Below are 25,340 nucleotides of genomic sequence, written 5' to 3' on the forward strand. Positions count from 1 at the left end.
ACTTGATAGTCGGGTGAAGACTGGCTCTCTCGCGTCGAGATGAGCCTTTATATACCGGTGCAGAGGTCATGGACGAGATTCAATTTTCGAACGCGAGATTAGTTAATTGAGAAAATTACTTCTATTGCGGGGGTTGGTACCCGCGTTTCCAGAACGATCTGTTGGTATGTTCGCATTTTCTAGAATGTACAAATTGATTAAATGCCAATTTTTTAAGTTCATCGACATTTATTCCATAATGTATATTTGGCTGTCGATATTATCAGCGCAGAGCCAAGTTCACTGCCCATCTGATATCGGACAGTTCGAATTTAATATGAATTGAAAACAGCTTCTTATCTGTCAGCTTGCCGGTGGTGACAGGCGTCTTGTGAGCTCGTATAGTCAGGTACCACCGCCCTGCCTATTTCTGCTGTAAAGGAATAATACGTTTCAGTTGGGGATGCCGTTGTACTGTAAAACTGAGACTTTCACCTCATGTCTCAAGGTGGATGGCAGCATTTACGTCTATGAGCTCTGGTAACCACTTAAAACTGGGTGGGCCGTGCGCTCGTCAACCTATCAAAGCCATAGAAAATCCACAAAGAAAATCCACTTTCTGGCCTAGCCATGTGTACTCCGACAGTATAGGGCCTGGACCTGATGGTTTAAGGCGACCGTATTATTCACGCTTTGGTCTCTGGTGGCTTTGACAAAACCTTAGACTGGTAGTAAGTAATATAAACAGACAGTTGTAATTGAGCCCAGATACAAGATGGCAAAAAGTTATCGAACAAAATGGTATCTTCATACTTTAGTTAAATGTAAATAAACTATATTAAAATACGTTGTGAATTTTCTTAAAAAATGCTAATAAACTTTTTCGCCGACTTATTATAATAGTGCGTATTGTCAAAACGATTTTATTAGCTTCGTATACTATGTGTTCATATGTTAATTTGTATGTAATGTATGAGCCGTTGACCTAGGGATGTTCCGATACCATCAAAGTATCGATACCTACTCATTTTGATAGTGCTCAAATCTTTTTTCGATACTACTTATATGAATACTCCTAAAGTATCGATACTTACTGATATCGATACTTTTAGCACTTTTTTTCTGAGAAAACTCACGTAAAAGCAATTAACGTTGAAAGACAATAATTAAAACAAAATTGAGAAGGAAAAAAAACTTTTATTACCTATAAAAGTTATGCGTCACTTTAAGTACCTACTTTAAACAAAAAACTTTTTGGCATCAAGATTGCCCAAAAACAGTAACTGTTCGAGGTATTTTGGAGACAATCTGTTCCTTGTTTGAGACATTGTTGCACCGGCTTTAGAAAAAAAGGACACGAGTCCTTTTTTTCCAAAGGAGAGTGAGACACGACGCGTCACTCACGCCGCGCCATCGCCACCACGTGATGGATAAATACCGGTAACCGAGCGAGAAGGCTTTTGCTTTCTCGTTCGGTATGATGCGTTCGGATATTTTAGACTTTTTAATGATAATGCCGATTCGATTTGATACCAAGTACTTTTGTTTCGATACCGAGTATGTATCGCAAGATTGATTCGATGCTATAAATACTTGGTATCGAATAGGAGTGGGTAATATCGGTTTTGCCGCGTATCGAATCGTATCTATATATCGAGGATCAATATCGGATATTGAATCTATATATTTTCTGAATCTATATATTGATGGATGCTAGTAGATTTTCTCGATTCATGATATTTGAGATTTGAAACGATACGCTGATATAATATCGTAGTAGATATAGATTTAAGTCAACGTTATACGGTTGGTTTTCTGATATAAATTTATAATATGATCTTAAAGTAATAAAAAGAACATGAAAATAAAAATATCAAAAAAACTTTCCTTCATGCTTTTACCAGGCTTAGGACTGGCTACATTATTTTCAGTTTTTAGTATTTTGTGTCTTAATTTAAAATTACAAAATATACCAAAAGAGTGTAGATTTCAAAAGTTTAATACAAACACAAGAAATAAACTCAATTATTTGGATTCAACTAAAAATAGAAAAATGTGTACTTTAAAAATCAAACACAAAAAACTTTTAAGTATTTATAAACACTTGTCCAAAAATTCTAGTTCAAGGTCAAAGCGCGTGAAATTAAATTCAACGATGCAAATAGGCTATACTGCATTCAAGTTAGGGTCGAAAGTTGAAACTTCTTTCCTTAATTGTATCCTGCTGATACGCTAAGAATAATCTACAGACATATGGACTTAAATATAAGGTTTACAATTGTATGGATAATGCCTGTTTCTGTTTCATTCATCACATGATATCCCTATCGTGCGCTCACTCACTCTGGCCTATTCGATACGAACCAAACGAATATTGCTGATATTAACGAATCGGTACGATATGCCGATGCGCATCACATCGAGCAATATCGTGTATCGGCTGATATCGAAATATAGATTTCGATTCACGAATCGGTCCGATATGGCGATGCGCATCACATCGAGCAATATCGTGTATCGGCTGATATCGATATATAGATTTCGTGCGGGGCGATATCGGATTCAACGATATTGCTGCGATATATAGATATTGAATCTATATACGATTTATATCACCCACTCCTAGTATCGAATCAAAAGTATCGAGTACCTACTCGTATTTACTAGTATCGGAATATCCCTACGTTGACCTCATTTTAACCGACTTCAAAACGTACGATTGACTTGATTAATTAAAACTATTATAATTTTAAAGTTTACAGTTTTATCTCGCATTTTTTAACTTTCGTCACATTATCTCCGTCGTATGTGACAACGACAACCGTATAGTACTCGGAACATCGGAAATAATAGTATATACGACTGGCCGTACTCGCCCGCTTCGCTATAAATATCATTATATATCATATAAATATTAGCGTATCCATTAAGTACATGTATTTTCTACATGGATACCAAGTTTCAAGTCAATCGGATGCATGGTTCAGTAGTTATAACGGAACATCCGTAATAACCACTTTAGTTTTATATATTAGTGTAGATTCGGAAAAACCAAAGAAAATACTAACACTGCACACGCATCGAGGATCGATGGAAATACTGAACAAAATATTTACCACTTCGCTCTGATATTCTGGCCAGTATCAATAACAAAAAAATATATTTAATTAATTGTTAGTTCGGTTTGCTATTTAAGTGTGCATTTTACTTTAAGCCTACATTTTACTTTTAGTGCTCTAATCAAACTGATTAGTCTCCTATAATAAGATCGAAAGACGTCTTCCGGTAGCGTGGGTAGAACTCCCGTGAAGTCGATCGGTGACTTGTTGAAGGTCACGGGAAACCGCAGGATGCATGCAAAGCGGGACCAGCCGTTGTGAATAGGCTGAGGGAAGGTCCAACAGTAGACATCTGTGGGCGGAAAAATAAATTAAAACATGAGCTCGAGCGAAATGTTCAAATTATATTTTCAATTTATATGCCTTGTGTTCAAATTGCGTTAAACAATTGCCTTATGATATGTTCTATGAATGACTATGATATGTTCTATGAAGTTAATTCATAGAACATATATGTATCATAGTCTCGCTTGAACTAATACTACAATCCCTCTGCATTTTTAACAGCAACGTATGACTGTTTTAAAGCAGAATCAGGATTATTGTATCGTGTGGTTTTTAGATATGTTTCCTCCTCCTCCTCATGTCGTTTTCCTCATTACTGAGGGTCGTGACTCCCCGCTGCATCAGTTTCTCCCGTACGATTTCCCTCTATCTGCTGCGATCCTTAGCTTCATGAAGGGCATTGTGGAAGTTGATGTTCAGAGATGATCATAAATAAAGGAATAATAAATATGTTTAAAGGCAGAAAAAAAACGTAACCAGGCCGAAACATATTTGATACGAAAATTGACAGATAACATCTTACAGATAATTTTATTGAAAGCCTAGCAACACCGATAAAATGCTGTTTCTCTTTACGTATAACAGATATCTGTCTAGAGATTAAATTTTTTGGATACAAATCATATTCACGCTACAAATTTAAAGAAGAGTAAAGTAGAATAGAGTTTTTTGCAAACCAAGTTAATAACACATCACGTAAACGCAATACTCGTTCTGAGAAAGAAGCAGGTAGATTCCTGTGACACATTAATTGTATGTCTTGTAAATCCGTGAAATATTTTTGTCAACCACACCTAAGTATGTACTGCAAAATATGCACAATAATACAACTTATATTGGAATAAGTTTGAATATACATTCAAATTGTACCTATCGTGTTTACGAATGTTCTACACATCTAATAGTTCTAATAGTCCAAGCCTAGGATGATCGTTGTTAAAGTTCTAACAAGTACATCTAGACCTCGAAGACCAAATAACTATCCAAGTACAGACTGAAATTACTACTATACTATTTCTTTCTACCGGGAACAGTTATTCCTTCCAGCTTGATGTGTGGAAATGGTCATTGTACTACAAAATTAACATATGTGGTTCATCGACAGTCCCGTTCTCGCAGATCGCTTGGAACCTCTGAGTCTATGGAGGGACTTCGGTTCTCTCTGTATTTTGTACCGTATGTTCCATGGGAAATGCTCTGAGGAATTATTCGAGATGATCCCCTCATCTCCTTTTTACCATCACACCTCCCGCCACCAGAGTAGAGTTCATCCATACTATCCGGAGTCACTGCGTTCATCCAAAGTGGTTGGAACGGTTTCCAGAGATCTTTTTTGCCACGTACCACCCGGCTTTAGAATGAGCTCTCCACGATGTTTCCCGAGCGCTATGACATGAGCTTCTTCAAACGAGGCGTGTGGAGAGTACTTAACGGTAAGCAGCAGCTTGGCTCTGCCCCTGGCATTGCTGTCGTCCATGAGCGACGGTAACCACTCACCATCAGGTAGGCCGTATGCTTGTCTGCCTATACGCTAATAAAAAAATGTAATTTCTATGAATACATTAAAAATACAATCAGAGAAAAAGTGTAGTCATGCGTTCTGATTTAAAGGGTGGGGCCACTGTTATAATTGTAAAACGCATGACGAGGTCGACGTGTCAAACTGTATTGATAGTTTAAGGCTTCTTGTTAGGGGATAGTCACATAGGATATGGGCCTGGTAGGCCATGAACTCTGGCTTTTATAGATTAATCAAGAATATAGCATGACCCAATCGTACTAAACAGTATAGAGAAAGTATAGCACTATATATATTTAAGATTCTCAAACTATTTTGGGTAACACTTGAAAAATCCAACACTCCAAAATGAACTGATACCTCAGACCCCAAAGCCAAATTACTTACCATACCTTACTTACCAATTGAAAAGCTTTGCGGTTGGTTGAGTGATCAAAATATAACTTTTTTTGCTTACACGGGTGGGCGAGCTTACGACCCACTTGGTATTACGTTAAAAATGCATTAAAATAAAAACTGCAAAAATATAGACAAATAGAACAAAATCAGTATGATGGATAACCCTGTTGACTTTCTACCAATCTAGCTAAATGCTTGTACAACATATTTTGAATGACTCGGTGGTGCAATAGTTAGTGCCTCTGACTGTTGCGCTGAGGGTCGTGGGTTAGATTCCCTCATGGAGCAAATATTCATTTAATAAACAGGTTTTCTTTTTCCTTTTCTGTGTGTTTATTATCATAAATAAGTGTTTATACATATTTAAACGTATAAAAATACTGTCAGTATCGGATACCCATAACACGGAGTATATTTATTTTGGGCACAAGTGCGCGACTTGTTCTCGGTTATTATTATTACACACACACATAATATGATAGATTATATTGATGAATTAAGGTTGATTTTCTTTGGGAATCCCGGATGTACAGGATCGTTTGGAACCGTCTACGGAGGGATATCAGCTCACTCGGTGCTCTGAGAAATTCTTTGAGATAATTCTTTCATCTCGTTATTACCATCGCACCGCCCGCATCCAATCTGACGAGTGAGGCAGCCGTTATAAAAAACAACTGAGACTGACCTCATGCCTAATGCTGGTGGCATCGCATGAGGTTTACAGGCTCGGGCCACCACTCCCACCTCGCGATACCGAATGAGCGGTGAGCTTATCTGACCATCAACAGCGATACCAATAAAAACATATCACACACGAAAGTCTGCTTCGAATGTAGAACAACAAACTTTTTACGAACATATCTTCTTGATGTCTAAGAAAGAAACATTTCCATACATTATCGATAATATCAGTGTTTTTAAGATAAAAATACGAGATGACTAAACTAGAAACTATTTTATCGTTTCGAATTAGACAATCTTATCGATTATTTATTATCGATTTGAACAAATCCTGTGGTTTTCTAGAGACATTGCTGCCCGTCTGATTCATCCGCGTGATATTGCTCGCAGATAGCTGTATCGTCGTACCAGATGTGGTGTTTAGAATCCTTATGTATTTGACCTTGTGTGTTTGACCTTACGGGTTTTAAATTTGTTTGGTGCCTACTGTGGGATTTCGTAATGTGGGTACACATACAACGAGTCGGAACGATGATCTGGTCAAAGTGGTTGATAGGGACTGGATGCGAAAGGCCAGAGACCGAAGAGAATGGTGTGCATTCGAAGAGACCTACACTCAGCATTGGGTCGACTTGGGTTGAAGGAGAAGACCTACTATGGGATTTTAAGACCGGTTTCCTAATTAATCGAATTTTAGGGTCACTTTTGGATGGCTACTCGAAATCCAGCTTCATCGAAAGACCTTATTTTTTCCCCCTAACTATGCTTGAGAGGCTATTCAGCTTCTCCTTGACGTGTGGGTCACGGGGCTCAAACCGGAATGTTGCTAACACTAGCAGTGCTTCGCAGAATCTACCACCGGATCGCAAACACGACCCACTGAGAAGATCCGGCGAGAAACTCAGTGGGCTGTGTCTGTGGGTTAAAAATACCTTCGACTATTGAAATAAAAACTACCTATGGTTAAAAAAAACAATTCACATTCATCGTGTAGAAGTTTCTAGAAACGTCGCAGTCGTACGAGTACACACAGCGGTATTACTCAATTGAATGCGCCGCCAAATTGTTGAATCACTCCCTTCCTTTAAACTTTCCACGGCCGCTTATTGCATTTATTAAAGAAGATTATTCACTTTTGTATGCGAATGTTAAAGTGGATGTGTGGTTTGACTTAAACGAACAAGACCATGAATGGGTATCAGAGGAAGTTCAAATTAACTGTAGCGATAAAAATGAAGACTATTTATGTAGTCCTGGCATATTTTTAGGACACCAACGATATTATGGTGGTATATTTACTGGTGGTAGGACCTCTTGCGAGTCCGCGCGGGTAGGTACCACCACCCTGCCTATTTCAGCCGTGAAGCAGTAATGCGTTTCGGTTTGAAGGGTGGGGCAGCCGTTGTAACTATACTTGAGACCTTAGAACTTGTATCTCAAGGTGGGTGGCGCATTTACGTTGTGGATGTCTATGGGCTCCAGTAACCACATAACACCAGGTGGGGCTGTGAGCTCGTCCACCCATCTAAGCAATAAAAAAAATTATTATGGATTAATCGTAAATTTAAGTAGGTATATGGGTTAAGGAACTATGTTTACGTCGTATATAATTATTTATGTTTCGACTTAAAGTTGAGTGGACATCACAAATTGAATCAATCAATCAATTTGATTGTTTTTCAAATAGGCCCCACAAAAATCGAATAGGGATACATCCAAATATTTTCAGTCGGGATCTGATGAATGAAGAGTAGAAAACCCGAAGACTGAAGCATACAATATAACAGGACAATATTTGGCTTTCTGACCATATTAAAAGTTTGCAAAAACGATTGCAACTCAAACAAGGACCGATAGATCATTCCCATCCACATCCAATATTCTGGAAGAAGAGATAACGGATTTAAACTAAGTGAAATATATCAAACCCAAATAGGCCTTTACTTAATGCATTCTTAAATCGTCAAAACTTTACCTATTCCGAGAGCAAGCCCAACACTAAAAAATGTGTGCGTGTACTAGTGTACACACGTAAGAAGTGAAACTTGTTTATGGCCTTATTTTTCGAAAAATGATCTACATGCAACTTTCTAGAAATTGGTTAAATAAAGTTAAATTAGATAAAGTTTAAACAAAAGGATTTTATTATCATAGACATGAATACAAAACAGATGGCGCGTAACGGAAAAAAGTGACGCGTAACCGAAAAATGTGACGGTAAATTTTTTTCCAACGCCGATAAGGAAGTTTCACTTCAAAAAAAAAATACGAAGTTTCTTTATATTCTGAATTGATGTACATAACGAGGAAAAATAAAAAATAATTAATGATATTCGATCACCCCTATCCTAATAGGATAAAGCAGAGAACCTGAATGCACGGCAGATCTCCATTAATATGAACTGACCGAGTCAAAGATGCAGCGAATTGTCCCCGGCACATAAACATCAGGCCCGCAGCGGGAAGGAGTGGCTCCCGGTAGTAAAACTCGTCGCTAAACACATGAAAGTCATGACCGTTGGCCTAGTTGTGTAACGATAAAAAAGAGCCTGTATATTTACCCCCAATTTAGGAAGAAAGAAAATACTGACCATCATCATTCTCTCCTCTATTAACCCTTGGTCAACTTCTTTTTGAAGTGAAACTTCTTTAGACATGTTGAGACTCTCAATTTGTCGCAAGTTAATTTTACTCTCAACTTGAGAGTAAAATTAGCTTAACTCGCGATAAATTCGTTACGGCTAAAGAGAAAAGATACAATTTAGGACAAGCGAGAATGAGAAAATAGACAGAGCGTCTTGCGAACCACCAAAAAAAATATTTATTTTGCTATATATAATTTAAAATATATATAAATAATGAAGAGGTCGTTTCTCTTATATACAACATTCAGTATTACAAGAGAAATTTGATTTAAGGACGAAAAATGATGAAGTTTCACTTCTTTCTAGTGCACCAAATTCTACGCCGACTATTTTTTTTAGTAGGTGTCATTTCTTTTTTTCTTAAAAAAATAGTAGGAAAATAAAAGGTATTGAAATAAAAATATACTCACATACATCCGTATATCATAAAATTAATAGTGGTGCGATAAAAAAAATTTGTCATACGATAATATTCGCCTACCCTTATCTGTTGTTAACGATAATAATTTAGGAGCCATAACCGAACAGATGTTCGAAATTATATCCATAAATATAGGTACGTATAAAATAATAGTCGGTGAGTATATATGTGTTGGTTCCTATAGACTCCGAAACGGCGGGATCGATTTTGCTAATAGTTTCACAAAATCTTTAAATTGGTCTAGCAAATGGTTATATCACTACTTTAGTAACGATCGGCCCAAAGTCAGATCAAAGATCGGTCAGCAATGCGGCCGCGTTTGACTAACTCTTTTTGAGCCTTGGTAAAGTCCGGAGAGTTAGCTTGTATGTTAAAATTACTATACCTAAAACTGAGACATCAACTGTGTTGTTTTTTACTGTCTCAAGTTGGGTCGATGTATGCATTCTGATACCTGGAGTGGACTGTAAATTCGTTCACTTGTGTATAGAATTTAAAAAAGTCTGACGATGAATCATTTTGATAAATTACAGAGAATCACAATAGGCATTTGTGTTGCAGGTTAATGAAGCGATTAGGCCTCTTAGAGAGACGCAGTATCCAATAATAATATAATAGTAGATGACAACGTGGCTGTAAAATAAATAGATACGACCGACATTAACCATTTAGTGAATAGCGTAAATTTTGTTTTCAAAGCTCTAAGTTTGGTTTTCTGGATTTACCTTTTCTACTCTGCTAGTCAACAAAGGTTCTGAATTCTAAAAAATACATTTGGAGATGATTTTGAAGTCGTCGTGGCCTAAAGGATAAGACGTCCGGTGCACTCGTATGAAGCGATGCACCGGTGTTCGAATCCCGCAGGCGGGTACCAATTTTTCTAATGAAATACGTACTCAACAAATGTTCTCGATTGACTTCCACGGTGAAGGAATAACATCGTGTAATAAAAATCAAACCCGCAAAATTATAAATTGCGTAATCACTGGTGGTAGGACCTCTTGGGAGTCCGCACGGGTAGGTACCACCACCCCGCCTATTTCCGCCGTGAAGCAGTAATGCGTTTCGGTTCGAAGGGTGGGGTAGCCGTTGTAACTATACTGAGACCTTAGAACTTATATCTCGAGGTGGGTGGCGCATTTACGTTGTAGATGTCTATGGGCTCCAGTGACCACTTAACATCAGGTGGGCTGTGAGCTCGTCCATCCATCTAAGCAATAAAAAAAAAAAAAGAAAACTTCTCAACTATGCAAGAAAGAGAAAAGACGATACCTTAAATGAATCTAAACCTTCAAGTGTCAATAATTACGATCGAATTTCGACCAACGATAACACAGATGGCTATGATGTCAAGCACTTTCTGAAGCCTTGTCATCCTAGCTCAAAACATAAGGTCGAAGCCTAAATTTATTACAAATACAGAATGCTTTATATATAACTAGCGACCCGCCCTCGCTTCGCTTCGGAAACTGTAATTTATTATTGATTTTTCCACTATTTAATGGATGTTATTATACATATAAACCTTCCTCTTCAATCACTCTATCTATTAAAAAAAATTGCATCAAAATACGTTGCGTAGTTTTAAAGATTTAAGCATACATAGGGATATAGGGACAGAGAAAGCGACTTTGTTTTATACTATGTAGTAATGGATATTTTATCCTGCAGAAGAGTACGTACATAAAGTAGGTACCACATCCAAGTACCTCGTGAACCATTCGAATTTGAAGTACAAATTCTCAGATCTATAAGTATATTTTTCATTCCGATAGAGGCACCCGTCACGTGCGGACGTGCTCATCGTCCACTCGATCACCCGGTCTTTGTTCGCCCGGCTTTTGTTAGCCCGGCCATTGTTCGCGCGGCCTGTGTTCGTGATACATCTGCCGACCAAGTGTGTTTCCTGGAAGCTTTTATTTGTTTTGTTTTAGTTATTTTTGTGTTCGTGGAACATTTGCCGACAAAGTGTTTTCCTGCAAGTATTTATTTCTTTTGTTTCTTTTTGTAATTTCTGTTTTGTTGTGCTTTTTCTTTGTCCTGTAGTAATCGCGCCGCATTGCCACCTGTGTTCAATAGAACCGCTCAGGTCCGAGAAGTTGGGGCCTCGCCGCAAGGCGAGTGTTTTCAAGACCCGGGGCCGCCCCACCTGGGTACTCAGCGATCATGGACGCTGTATTCGCGGAATTCCTCCGACTTCGCCACCCACAGCTCGCCTCAGAGTTTCTGGCCTTCAAGGCCAATCACACTGCGAGCCCTCTCGAGGACTCCGCCGCGCTCGCTGCTCCTGCGTCGCCTGTACCTGTGTGCAGAGCTTCTGCATTGAGCACCGCAGCCTCTGTCGTGCCTGCCGCTCCCGTGTCGCCTATACTGGCGAGAAAAGCTGCTGCGTCGTCCGCCGTGACCATCGTTTCAGCTGAGCGATCATCCGCGGCCTCCGTCGCGCCCTCTAAAACACCTACACTTGCTCGTAGGTCGCCTGCACCCGCCTCCTCGTACTCCGACTCTGACTCGGACATGGAGGTCGACCTCGCCCCCGCCTCATCGACGGATGGATTCACCCTGGTACAGAACGGTAAGAAGCGTGCCGCGGAGTCTCGATCTCCCGCGACCGCTAAAATTAGCAAAGCCGTGAACGCGTCGCGCCCCCGCCCTCAGACTCCCGTTGCGCCCCCAGCCCGTGCCACTCCGTCGCCGCGTCCGGTGGCACAAAATAAAACCCAGACCCCTCCCCCGGTTATCCTTCAGAAGAAGGCAGCTTGGGATCGAGTTTGCCTGGCCCTTAAGGCCAAAAATATAAATTTCACGAATGCCCGTAACCTCGCGAACGGCATTCAAATTAAGGTTCAAACACCCGACGACCATAGGGCCCTCTCTTCTTACCTCCGTAAGGAACGTATAAGTTTCCATACTTATACGCTCCAGGAGGAGCGCGAACTCCGCGTTGTAATACGCGGAATCCCTAAAGAGTTAGATGTAGAGCTCGTCAAGGCCGATCTGTTAGAACAGGGCTTTCCAGTGAATTCTGTGCACCGTATGCACACCGGTCGCGGTAGGGAGCCATATAATATGGTTCTAGTCACCCTCCAGCCTACCCCCGAGGGTAAGAAAATCTTCAACACACAGACCGTCTGTAGGCTCTCCGGTATCGCCATCGAAGCCCCCCATAAAAAAGGCACTCCTAGCCAGTGCCATAACTGTCAATTGTACGGGCACTCTTCCCGTAACTGTCACGCGCGCCCCCGATGTGTTAAGTGTTTGGGCGATCACGCCACGGCCCTCTGCGCTCGCGACCAAAAAACCGCGACGGAACCGCCTAGCTGCGTCCTGTGTCAAACACAGGGTCACCCCGCGAATTACCGTGGTTGCCCCCGAGCCCCTAAAATAAATCGCCGCGTCGCCCGCCAAAACCGCCTCCGAGCTTCCGGCCCAGACATCAAAGCCTCGGCACCCTCTGCGTCGCAGGCTAAGCCAGCGTTCGTTCCGGCGGCGGTGCCCAGTGTCTCGGCCTGGGCAAAACCGCTGCCGTACACGAACTCGGCTACAACTCCCTCCTCCGCGATTCGTCCCGCCCCCGCGACTCGTCCCTCTCCCGCGACTTGCCCTCCGACCGCGTCCGAAAATCTCGCTTTAGCGATCGACTTCTTTCAGTCGATCAACTTTGAGCGCGTTAACGCTTTGGGCGACGCCATTCGCGCTGCCTCCACTGCACAACACTTTATCGCCGTTGTGCAAGAATACGCCGACGTATACGCGTCATTAAATACGTACGTCCTCCCCTCACTCCGCCGGTAATCAATGGCGTATATAAGTAGAATAAAGCCCCTATCCGTAACGATAGGATTTTTTAACGCTTACGGTCTCGCAAATCAACGTGATCAGGTTTCTGACTTTTTGCGTGACCATCAAATTGATATCTTTTTAGTGCAGGAGACCCTACTTAAGCCCGCGCGCCGTGACCCTAAAATCGCGAACTATAACATAGTCAGGAACGACAGGCTCTCTGCCCGTGGTGGTGGTACCGTCATTTACTATAGAAGAGCCCTGCATTGCGTCCCGCTCGATCCTCCTGCGCTCGCTAATATCGAAGCATCAGTGTGCCGAATCTCACTGACGGGACACGCGCCGATCGTTATCGCGTCCGTTTATCTTCCACCGGATAAGATCGTTCTAAGCAGTGATATCGAGGCGCTGCTCGGTATGGGGAGCTCTGTCATTCTGGCGGGCGACCTAAATTGTAAACACATCAGGTGGAACTCACACACCACAACCCCGAATGGCAGGCGGCTTGACGCGTTAGTCGATGTTCTCGCCTTCGATAACGTCGCTCCGCTAACCCCGACTCACTACCCGCTAAATATCGCGCATCGCCCGGATATACTCGACATAGCGTTATTAAAAAACGTAACTCTGCGCTTACACTCGATCGAAGTAGTTTCAGAGTTAGATTCAGACCACCGTCCCGTCGTTATGAAGCTCGGTCGCGCTCCCGATTCCGTTCCCGTCACGAGGGCTGTGGTGGATTGGCACACGCTGGGCATCAGCCTGGCTGAATCTGATCCACCATCGCTCCCGTTTAACCCGGACTCTATCCCGTCTCCTCAGGATACCGCTGAAGCCATAGACATCTTAACGTCACACATCACCTCAACATTAGATAGGTCATCGAAGCAAGTTGTAGCGGAGGACTTCCTTCACCGCTTCAAATTGCCCGACGATATTAGGGAACTCCTTAGGGCTAAGAACGCCTCGATCCGCGCCTACGATAGGTATCCTACCGTGGAAAATCGTACTCGAATGCGTGCCCTACAACGCGACGTAAAGTCTCGCATCGCCGAAGTCCGAGATTCCAGATGGTCTGATTTCTTAGAAGGACTCGCACCCTCCCAAAGGTCTTACTACCGCTTAGCTCGTACTCTCAAATCGGATACGGTAGTAACTATGCCCCCCCTCGTAGGCCCCTCAGGCCGACTCGCGGCGTTCGATGATGACGAAAAAGCAGAGCTGCTGGCCGATACATTGCAAACCCAGTGCACGCCCAGCACTCAATCCGTGGACCCTGTTCATGTAGAATTAGTAGACAGTGAGGTAGAACGCAGAGCCTCCTTGCCACCATCGGATGCGTTACCACCCGTCACCCCGATAGAAGTTAAAGACTTGATCAAAGACCTACGTCCTCGCAAGGCTCCCGGTTCCGACGGTATATCTAACCGCGTTATTAAAATTCTACCCGTCCAACTCATCGTGATGTTGGCATCTATTTTCAATGCCGCTATGGCGAACTGTATCTTTCCCGCGGTGTGGAAAGAAGCGGACGTTATCGGCATACATAAACCCGGTAAACCAAAAAATCATCCGACGAGCTACCGCCCGATTAGCCTCCTCATGTCTCTAGGCAAACTGTATGAGCGTCTGCTCTACAAACGCCTCAGAGACTTCGTCTCATCCAAGGGCATTCTCATCGATGAACAATTCGGATTCCGTACAAATCACTCATGCGTTCAACAGGTGCACCGCCTCACGGAGCACATTCTTGTGGGGCTTAATCGACCAAAACCGTTATACACGGGAGCTCTCTTCTTCGACGTCGCAAAAGCGTTCGACAAAGTCTGGCACAATGGTTTGATTTTCAAACTATTCAACATGGGCGTGCCGGATAGTCTCGTGCTCATCATACGGGACTTCTTGTCGAACCGCTCTTTTCGATATCGAGTCGAGGGAACCCGCTCCTCCCCACGACCTCTCACAGCTGGAGTCCCGCAAGGCTCTGTCCTCTCACCCCTCCTATTTAGCTTATTCGTCAACGATATTCCCCGGTCGCCGCCGACCCATTTAGCTTTATTCGCCGACGACACGACTGTTTACTATTCTAGTAGAAATAAGTCCCTAATCGCGAAGAAGCTTCAGAGCGCAGCCCTAGCCTTAGGACAGTGGTTCCGAAAATGGCGCATAGACATCAACCCAGCGAAAAGTACTGCGGTGCTATTTCAGAGGGGAAGCTCCACACGGATTTCCTCCCGGATTAGGACGAGGAATCTCACACCCCCGATTACTCTCTTTAGACAACCCATACCCTGGGCCAGGAAGGTCAAGTACCTGGGCGTTACCCTGCATGCATCGATGACATTTCGCCCGCATATAAAATCAGTCCGTGACCGTGCCGCGTTTATTCTCGGTAGACTCTACCCCATGATCTGTAAGCGGAGTAAAATGTCCCTTCGGAACAAGGTGACACTTTACAAAACTTGCATAAGGCCCGTCATGACTTACACGAGTGTGGTGTTCGCTCACGCGGCCCGCACACACATAGACACCCTCCAATCCCTACAATCCCGCTTTTGCAGGTTAGCTGTCGGGGCTCCGTGGTTCGTGAGGAACGTTGACCTACACGACGACCTGGGCCTCGAATCAATTCGGAAATACTTGAAGTCAGCGTCGGAACGATACTTCCATAAGGCTATGCGTCATGATAATCGCCTTATCGTTGCCGCCGCTGACTACTCCCCGAATCCTGATCATGCAGGAGCCAGTCACCGTCGACGCCCTAGACACGTCCTTACGGATCCATCAGATCCAATAACCTTTGCATTAGATGCCTTCAGCTCTAATACTATGGGCAGGCTTAGGGACCCCGGTAACCGTACTCGTCGAACTCGACAAAGAGGTCGACGTGCAACCTAACCCATGCATCAGCCCGCTGAGTTTCTCGCCGGATCTTCTCAGCGGGTCGCGATTCCGATCCGGTAGTAGATTCATTCGCGAAACAATTGCTCTTGAGTTGTTAGGTCTCCTTCGGAGGCGCTCGGGCAGTTGTTAGCAAATCCCACCCCTCTTGGCTGAGCCTTTGCTCGCCCACCTGTCCTGGTGAAACTGGAAAGGCCTTAGGGCCACCAGTAAACTTTCAATCGTAAAAAAAAAAAAAAAAGTATATTTTTATAGAACACTAGCGGCCCGCTCCGGCTCCGCTCGGGTCTTTAACAAAAATTTCAACGATAATTGACGTTGTTTAATTGTTGTAAATAAAAGAACACTTATTGCGGCATAACTATTATAGTTAGACATATGGTGTCGCAACACCTTTTGTAATTAATAATATTTTCTCCAAAGTTGTAGTACATTATTTTATTCTATCATCAATAGTTTTCGCACGGCACGCGATATAATATATTATGCGCTAGATAGAATATTTTAGGTATTTTTTTACACCTTGGGTTACATTATGGGAGTTTTAGTAAGGATCCCTAATTTTTTTCTAAAAAGATTATAGCCTATGTCATTCGGGAATAGTGTAACTTCCAAACAGTGAAAGAATTTTTCAAATCGGTTCAGTAGTTTCGGAACCTATTCAATACAAACAAACAAACAAATCTTACCTCTTTATAATATTAGTATAGATAATTATAATATTTATGAAACTACCCCAAAACCTCAACGATTTTTTCCGTATCACGCAAATACACATCGCCGACGATAAACTCATTTAATGTTGTTTGCTAAAGTAGAATATTATCGTCTTACATCCAGCTAATTACAGATAGGCAATGATAAATCACCGCCTCGCTTCGTCACACATTCTTTGTTTTCGGCACCGTTCATGATTAATTTGGTACTTGCCGACGAGCGATTTTGCAGGGCTTCCCCTTCTCTGCCTACTTCTAAGGAAAATGTTTTCGAGGTTGAAAGATTCCGCGTTGCAGAGTAGGGTAGGCATTAATCAGTATATTTTGAGATTTCAACCTCATATCTTGGGGTATTGGAGTTGTGGTGTAATGCCCGTGAACTGGACTACCTTGGTTTTTGGATTTTATTGGTCATACGGACGACTACAGCTTTTTTTATTGCCTAGATTTTCTATGAACTCACGGCCTATCTGGTGTCCAGTACTTATCGGAACACATAAACACAATCTATAAAGTAAATGCCGCCACCCAAGTTGATACATGATTTCTAATATCTCAGGTTTTACGGTACAACGGCTGCCCCATCTTTCAAACCGATTCAAGGCGTTACTGCTTTACAGCAGAAATAAGCAGGGCGGTGGTACCTACACGTGCTGACTCACAAAGCGTCCTATCACCATTCAAACAATTTCTAATTAAAATCACAATCTAACTACTACTATCAATTAATACCACTTTTAATCATATCTAAATACGTTAATAATTAAATCTCATGATTGTACTCATGATGTACTTTTAGTTATGCCTGCGACTCGCGAAGGTTGAAGAAAATATTAAATAGCAACCAATCCACAATTTAGTGAAAGAAATCTATTGAAAAACAGAGGACCGAGATGAGATCCCACCTACACCAGAGGGTGTCGAGAAGGGGTCAGAAAAGATGCTACGACCATTGATTGCCGGGCCAAGAAATACGATGAACACGAAGTCAGCAATGGCTCAGCAATACCGTTATCAGTGAGCTTATGCAAAAAGATTCTGTGATTCACGCGATCAAACGCTTTGCTGAAATCGGCGTACACAGTATCAACAGTCGAGCACCTGTCGACCTCGACAGCAATGTTAATGAAAAATCTCAAGTTCGTTCGTTGACGTAGATCTAGACTTCGTGAAACCATGTTGATGAGAGTTAATTAGATTTTTGAAATGCCCCGCTAAAGTCGGATGGAGAATTTGGTCAAAAATCTTTGCAAATTCAGCAAGAATACCTTACTCGGATCAAGTTTTTTTTAAACTTTAAGTACATGTGCGTCATTAAATTGGATAATCGACAAGTTATTATTTCATAATTTTGCAACATGAGGGACTAGGAATGTAGAGCACCATTATTGTATACAGAAGAGAAGCTACGAGCAAAGAGATTGCAAATATTTTTGCCGCTCGAGGCACTCTTGCCCTCCAGAGTCATCCGTGCAGGGAAGAGGCTTCTATCCCTTATTTTGTTCTTGATAAAAGACCAAATCGCTTTTTGGCCAACTCGAAAGATAATTTATCCAATGGGGTTTTTATTAAATTTCTTAAGCTTTTTTCTATATTTCAGTTTTTCCTTAAGAAGTTTAATTAAGTCACAAAAAAACCATGAAGGGTCATTCTTGCTTCTTAATAAACGCTTTGGTACATGTTTCTCGATAACCATGCCCATATGTTTATAAAATACCAAAAGCATATAATCGACAGACGGACGAACTTCCAGTTCGTCATACCAATCGACGTTTATTTTAATAATCAGAGATTTATCACTGATTACGTTGGTGTAATCTGCTTTATAAAAATAGCGACGGTTATTGTTGTCCGGAATCAAATTATTGTTACCAATTTTTCTACCACAATCAGATATGCTCAAAACAAAAGGTGGGTGGTAACGGTCAACCTTCGATAGTGGATCGCTGCTTGTACATGAATTGATAATATTTGTTCTGTTACTGATGACCAAATCCAAGACCTTGGCGTCACTGTTGAGCGTGCGGTTATAATACTATAATTTATTCATCAAGCAAAAATCAAGAAGCATATTAGACAATAGGTCATTACTAGACTTACAGTTAAGAGACAGCATGTTATTAGTAAAATTCCAGGTTATGCAAGATTACATAAAGTCGCCGACAAATATGACGTTTTCAATTTTATTTTGTTCCAAGACTCTATAGGAACTTCCCAAAAAGTCCTCAAGAGCATCCTGCCTAAGAAGTGAGCGGCATCATTGCGGTATGTTATTTTAGATTGCTTTCCTGATGATTTAAGTCCTTCGATACATGTTTTATTTTGTGTTAGCTCCTAATAAGCATTTTGTTGTAAGTGCCTTCGTGTCCTGTCTTTATTTTGCATAATCTTGCCTAATATACTTGCTAATAAGTTTGGTTAGAGCTGATATTTCATTTCTTATACTTCTGGTTTTGTTCATAATCTTCTGTAATTCTTTTCTTCTAGTCATGAAATTTTCTGTGTTTAGATATACTTTTTTAAGGATGTCAGTATTGTGTTCGTTGTTTGTTTCATTGATTATTTTGTTGTATTGAGCTTATACATTACCAACATCTTTCAGGTTCTGGTCATTGGCGCGTAGCCCGTACGCGTAGGTAATCCCACCGGTTTGAGATTTAATCTGAATCTGAGTACTTCGCTATCGCCTGCACCCAGATGCAATAAAAAACAATTAAAACATTTTATCGAAAACAAAACGTACGATTTAGCGACTAACGATTCTGAACGCCGCCGCGCTGAGATAATAAGGCGATTCGATAATAAAAAAGATATAAATTCGCTACACCATTAGGCGTAACGCTATTCACATAAGTTGCTGTGCTGTGACTGTCACCGGAACATTATCTCAATATGATAAATTTAAATTTATTCTTATTTAGTATCCTAGGACTGTTTGGTGTTTGTGTCGGTCAATTCATACAAAATGGCCAGTGCGATCCGAACATAGCGACCGTCCCGAATTTCCAAGTTCAACAAGTAAGTTTTTGAAAGTTATGTTAATTGTTTTTTTTCATTAGACTACTCGTTTCGTTTTTTGTTATTTGAATTGAACATTTTTGTTTGGAATTGAATTACGTAAATTGAAATCCAAATATGACGGAAAGTTTCAATTACCAATAATTCTATTACCTTTTTCTACAGGACAATTTTAATATTTATTGTTCAAACAAACATCTATATGTGTCATAGGTGGCTAATTTTATTATTGTCAAATGGAAGATCACACAGACATTAATAATACTTACGCTTTAAACAATTGATGGAGTTTTTTTTTTTTTTTTTTATTGCTTAGATGAGTGGACGAGCTCACAGCCTACCTGGTGTTAAGTGGTTACTGGAGCCCATAGACATCTACAACGTAAATGCGCCATCCACCTTGAGATATAAGTTCTAAGGTCTCAATTATAGTTACAACGGCTGCCCCGCCCTTCAAACCGAAACGCATTACTGCTTCACGGCAGAAATAGGCAGGGCGGTGGTACCTACCCGTGCGGACTCACAAGAGGTCCTACCACCAGTAAAGTACTCTATCAATCGCTATCGATCGAGTTATTTCCAATCTTTCATCACACAATGTTGAAATTTCAAAATGATCGCAAGAAAGATGCAGTTATCAATAGAGTAATTTCATATATCTCAATATGTATGATATACAGTGAGATCATCTTTTTATGGGGTCTGTTAGACTTCATATTGGTTTTGAGATGCTCTTAATCTAAGGACTTTGATGTTTTACCCATTGAATAGACGTATGGGTCGTAATTGACGAAAAAAGGGCTCTGAGAGTTGTTTGGAATGATATTCTGGCCCGCAAACAATCCTGACCCTAGTAAGTTGTTGCATGAATTGTTATCATCATCACTCTGTGAATGATGAGAGTAGAATCTTCTTTGATGCTGTACGAAATGGCCAGTTGCTCCCTGTTACAAGAATTATTACTAGTGGTAAGACCTCTCGTCAGTCCCCACAGGTAGGTACTACCACCCCGCCTATGCCTGCCGTGAAGTAAAGCGTTTCGGTTTGAAAGGTGGGGCAGCCATTGTAACTATACTGAAACCATAGAACTTATATCTCAAGGTAGGTGGCGCATTTACGTTGTAGATGTCTATAGGCTCCAGTAACCACTTAACAGCAGGTGGGCTATGAGCTCGTTCACCTATCTAAGCAATAATTAAAAAAAACGAGTAAAAACCGCTCAGCGTCTAAAATACGTAGATGGCTGCTTCCAATATAACTTAAAAGTTCTTCATTCAAAGCACCCAATTCTTTTAATAGTTTTAGCTCGTAATATCTGATCTTTCGATCGTAGTAATTGTTACGTTATAATATTTATTGTAAAAAATTCATATTTAAAAAAAATAATAATCTAATATTAAAAAATAAATAAATAATAATTTCATATTTAAAAAAAAAATAAAAAAAAAAATGCCCGCTGAGTTTCTTGCCAATTCTTCTCAGGACGGAGGCTAGTTCTTGTGAATTGGCGGTAGTTCTTTTGACGTTCAACAAGTATGTACTTTCATTTATGTTGAATAAATTTTTTTTGATTTGATTTGATTTGATTTCCTGAAACACTGGTCACTGAACAGTAAAACTGAATGAACAATTTTCGTTTCTTTATTTGCTTTTTGGGGCTTAAATGTCAATCATACTCTATTTTCTAAATTAACAGAAGATACTTTTCAAGTTTATCAATTGACCGCTTACGACAAAAAAATTGAGTACGTATAACATTGACATTGATTTGACAACGTATATGTATGTATGTATATATGCGTTAGGACTAACTGGTGGACAAGGAACCGTAGCCGTCCTATATCTGAAATTAGAAGATCATAAAAATTATAAGATTATATTCTCTTAGAGAGATACACTCTCATCTTAGTCCCCAATCTTTATTTCTAGAAGTCTTTCCCAGCAGGAATTATTATCCAACTTTAAACTAAAATCCCCAGTTGCTTCGAAATGCTATGAAGCGACTTTTAATATGATTCAATGTTCGGATATCTTTTGGATTAAAAAAATTATTTTCATTCGAGATTTACCAAGAGGATTGAAAATTATTAAATATATTATTATAATAGCATCGTAATATACAGTGTTACAAATCGATCCCTAATGGAAGAAAGTCATGGTTTGCGCAAGTTTACATTATTGAGAACTGAAATTAGTTAGAGAGACGACACTTTTGAAAATTTACCAAACAATAGAATCGCCAACATCAAATCAGTGTAAATTTATTTCACTGATTCAGATTTGAATTCAGATTCAGATTTAATTAAATAACAGAAGACCATAGAGGCACACTTAGGTTATTTTGCAAGGCATTTGTGAACCTCCCTAAACAAATTATTTGTCTTTCAGCTAATACCTTACGTTATCAAAATTACTTGACTCAAATAAATAATTACAGGAACAGATAAAATAGAAACAGATAACCAAATTACTTTATTCCGTGTTTTATTTAATCTTACAATCTTTTAAATTATTATCAAAGATTTAAATCTTGGTAAAAATAATCTATTTAAGATAGCAGTTTTTTCGGAGACCTCAAAGTCGCATCCAGAATTGGAATGCTTTACAATGCTTTGTTTACGAATTATATTAACTACTTCAGATACAGAGCTACCCTGCTTTATCTATAGCACAAAAATAAAAAGGATCAATCGAACCACTTTTTATATTGACCAGAACGATAATTAAGACCAGAAAATTAGGCAATGCCAATTACCAAATATTTGAATTATATTGTTAAAGTTCTATAACAACCGTTTATCTAAAAGATTAGATTGTAGATAAGTGCAAATAACAATTGGAAGAGACAAGACCTTGACTCGGTAATACAGTTCGATAGTCACTTTATAACTTTACGATACTGACTAATTCTTGGGGACTTTAGTATTTTGTACTTCTTAAATTGTTTTGTATTATTCTGGTAGCTAGTTTTACTAATATGCCTAGATTCGATTCGGAGCCTAATTTTGTAAATAATGAAGCTCCTCATATGTGGCTTAGACGAGGAGAGAAAAGTCGTAAAATAACATCAAAATCATGAGAAGAAAATACGTGAAAACTTGCTATCATAACTATAAGCCTATTGCTCCAGAGCTTGGGATTTTTTTTCGGGCACGGGGTCGAAGTTACTGAAAGGTGTCAGCGCTTAGGAGGCATGCGGGGTATGCAGGACTTGACGGTCTGCAGATGTTGGTAGCAGACCACGGGCCAAAAGATATTTTTAGAGACCTACCGCACCTAACGACTCCTCTTGCACTGTCTCACCCGACGTCCGATCTCCGCTCCTGTCCTATATTTAGGCCCTTCCCAAAGTTCATCAAAATAATAATTTCTGAGCTGCCCGCAACCAGCGGATCCCCGCGACTTCACTCTCATGACTAGAAAACTAGGTTTGCCAATCAAAAAATTTAAGCATAAGCATCTCTACCCCAAATCAAGATATATGAATTTCCTTAAAAGTAAACTTTTGTCGTCTTTTTTCCAAATATCGAGTCTTTTTAACTAAATATCGAGAACAAAATAACATTTTTGTTTGGCTTTTTGTCACTTCTTCCTCTACTAAATCTAAATTAAATCTATTGAAGTAGATTATGTCTACTACACAAATAGTTTCGGCAGTGTCCTAAAGGGCTAAGATAAAAGTTTTACGGTGGCATTGTTTGTTCCTAGCATTTCGAAGTTCCACTAGAACAGCTCAAGAAAACCGTCGACTAATTTTAATTTAATCGATGCTGAATATTAAGTTACAAATGTAAGCAGTTCGGCGTCCCCACAGTTCCTCGGCAAATGGTACGAAGTGGCAAGATCAGACAATACTTTCCAACGTGGCGATTGCGCGACTTTGGAGTTCACCGAGCAAAACAATCAATTGAATATATACGCTTCAGATGTTACAAAAAATTTTCAAACGGAATTAAGAGGATCCGTTTCTGTCGAATCTGGAACGGCCAGAATGAGACTGAACATCTCACCGAATATAGGTAAGACTCAAGGGATCATTTCAGCAATCCTCGTCTATGAGTAGCAGTAAGTTTATACTATTTTTTCAATACTTGCAACTTCTTGTTCTGAATAAAAAGAACCTTAATGAGATTTAGGCAAAGTTGGATATAATACCCAACCCCTTTTTATTTATTATTTAACCTTCCTAAATAAAGGGTTTGATGGCACCTCTAGGGAAGGTCTTGTTTGTAGTGTTTTAATTAAATTCCATTGTTCTTTTCAGATCTCGATTTTTGGGTACTACTAACGGATTATAATAATTTTGCTCTGACATACGCCTGCGAAAATGTCGGAACGAACCAGAAAAGGAGTAAGTATGTACAGGAGTATAACTGTACAAATATAAAGAACTTTCGATCCAACGAATTTTCTATGAATATTCAATACATTAAGCGTGATTTTACATAAAAATATTTACCATAGCTACGCCTAGACGTTTATTTTACACTTATTTTAATTATGGTACTTTATTCACTGGTTAAAATTAGCTCGGATACAACGAAAGACATTCATGACCTGCCAAAAATGTGCACAATTACAACAGCATGGCGAATCCCAATAATTTCAGTTACAAATTATGGCCAAGTCAGAAATTCATCATCATTCATGGTCATTAGTTAAAACGATTACGGAAAACAGGACAAACGAATTCTACTCTGCGTCTGGGATATAGACACTGCGTGGCCGTGACGCAATTATTTATTTTGCAGTTTACATCTGGCACCTGGGAAGGGAGCCCCAATATCCAAACGAGATGATCCCCGCTCTTATGAACACAACTGTTTACAATTTATTCGCCATCCACGCTAGTGAACTAGAAAGCGTCAAACATACAGAGTCCGCTTGCTTTGCTCTGCCTGTAATTGAACCTAACCAGCCCATTGTACTGCCTGGTCAATGCAATGCTAATATTAATGGTCAACAAAACTTCGATGTGGCTAACGTAAGTATGATACGATGTGAAAAAACAAGATGACCGGAGACTGCACAATATGTATCTGACAGACTGCAATCATTCAATTAGTCCATAATAAACAATTGCTAACACACAATCCATTTGAATGGTGTTTTACTTACCTTTAACATTTTTATTCTTAAAAGTACACTTTTCAAAAATTTTGGCGCAGTCGTGTTTATTTTTACTTCAAATTTGCTAATTTACGAAGGCATTTTTAAAAACGATTCTCATCATAGAAAAGCAATCGAGAAAACCATCATCGAAAAGATCTTGACTTTTCATTTCATGGCGTGGCGTTTTGTGAAGGCTACTAAAAGAAGAAACTCGCTTAGTTTAACGCAAGCCATACTTTTTTTCTTATTCTTCGCCAAGAGAACTTTCAGACGCAGCATATTTCCTAGTTATTTTAATCTGGTTTTGAAAGTCCTTAATTGTTTTTTTTCTTTTAATGCCCTACTGCGCTAACTAAGCTATGCCATTATTAAATAAATACCTTTTCTCTCTTCTCTTCAACCCGTCACCTTCTAATGCTGAGTGTATACTATATATAAATACATAAGTGTATACAATAAATACCTATCTCACCATGTTTGTTTCAACAAGGACTTAACAAAAATCTCATTCAGTTCCTAGGTGTTTGGCATGAGATCTCCAGCTACTACTCCGAGAGCTCCACCGGTAGCTGTCCCAGAGCGGAATACACTTTAGGCAATGGCGTCGTCAATATCGTGAACAGCCAAGTCGTCAACCAAGCTCTGGAAACCGTGACCGGTACAGCCACAGTCATCAGCAACGATGGAAGTGCCAGATTACGTGTTCTTTTGAACGTCGCTCCTGGAGGTAAGTCTTTAAAAGCCTAAAACCTAAAATCGAAA

At 40.2% G+C, this 25,340-nt stretch overlaps 1 protein-coding gene across 3 annotated transcripts in view; it reads left to right on the plus strand.

Annotated features, from left to right (window-relative positions):
* The first annotated feature begins 15,860 nt into the window (after positions 1-15,860).
* Chbp (chlorophyllide A binding protein) overlaps positions 15,861-25,340 on the plus strand; it is a 51,924-nt gene continuing 42,444 nt past the window's right edge. Inside the window, exons 1-6 of one of the 3 annotated variants that reach the window (XM_012697627.4) lie at positions 18,296-18,713; positions 19,051-19,466; positions 23,281-23,485; positions 23,731-23,817; positions 24,218-24,450; positions 25,092-25,305. In XM_012697627.4, coding sequence (XP_012553081.2) covers positions 19,341-19,466; positions 23,281-23,485; positions 23,731-23,817; positions 24,218-24,450; positions 25,092-25,305 — 865 coding nt within the window. In that variant the 5' untranslated portion in view covers positions 18,296-18,713; positions 19,051-19,340. 3 annotated transcript variants of the gene reach the window in all.

Source organism: Bombyx mori, chromosome 25 (genome assembly GCF_030269925.1).
Source record: "Bombyx mori chromosome 25, ASM3026992v2".
In the NCBI taxonomy this organism is placed as follows: Eukaryota; Metazoa; Arthropoda; class Insecta; order Lepidoptera; family Bombycidae; genus Bombyx; species Bombyx mori.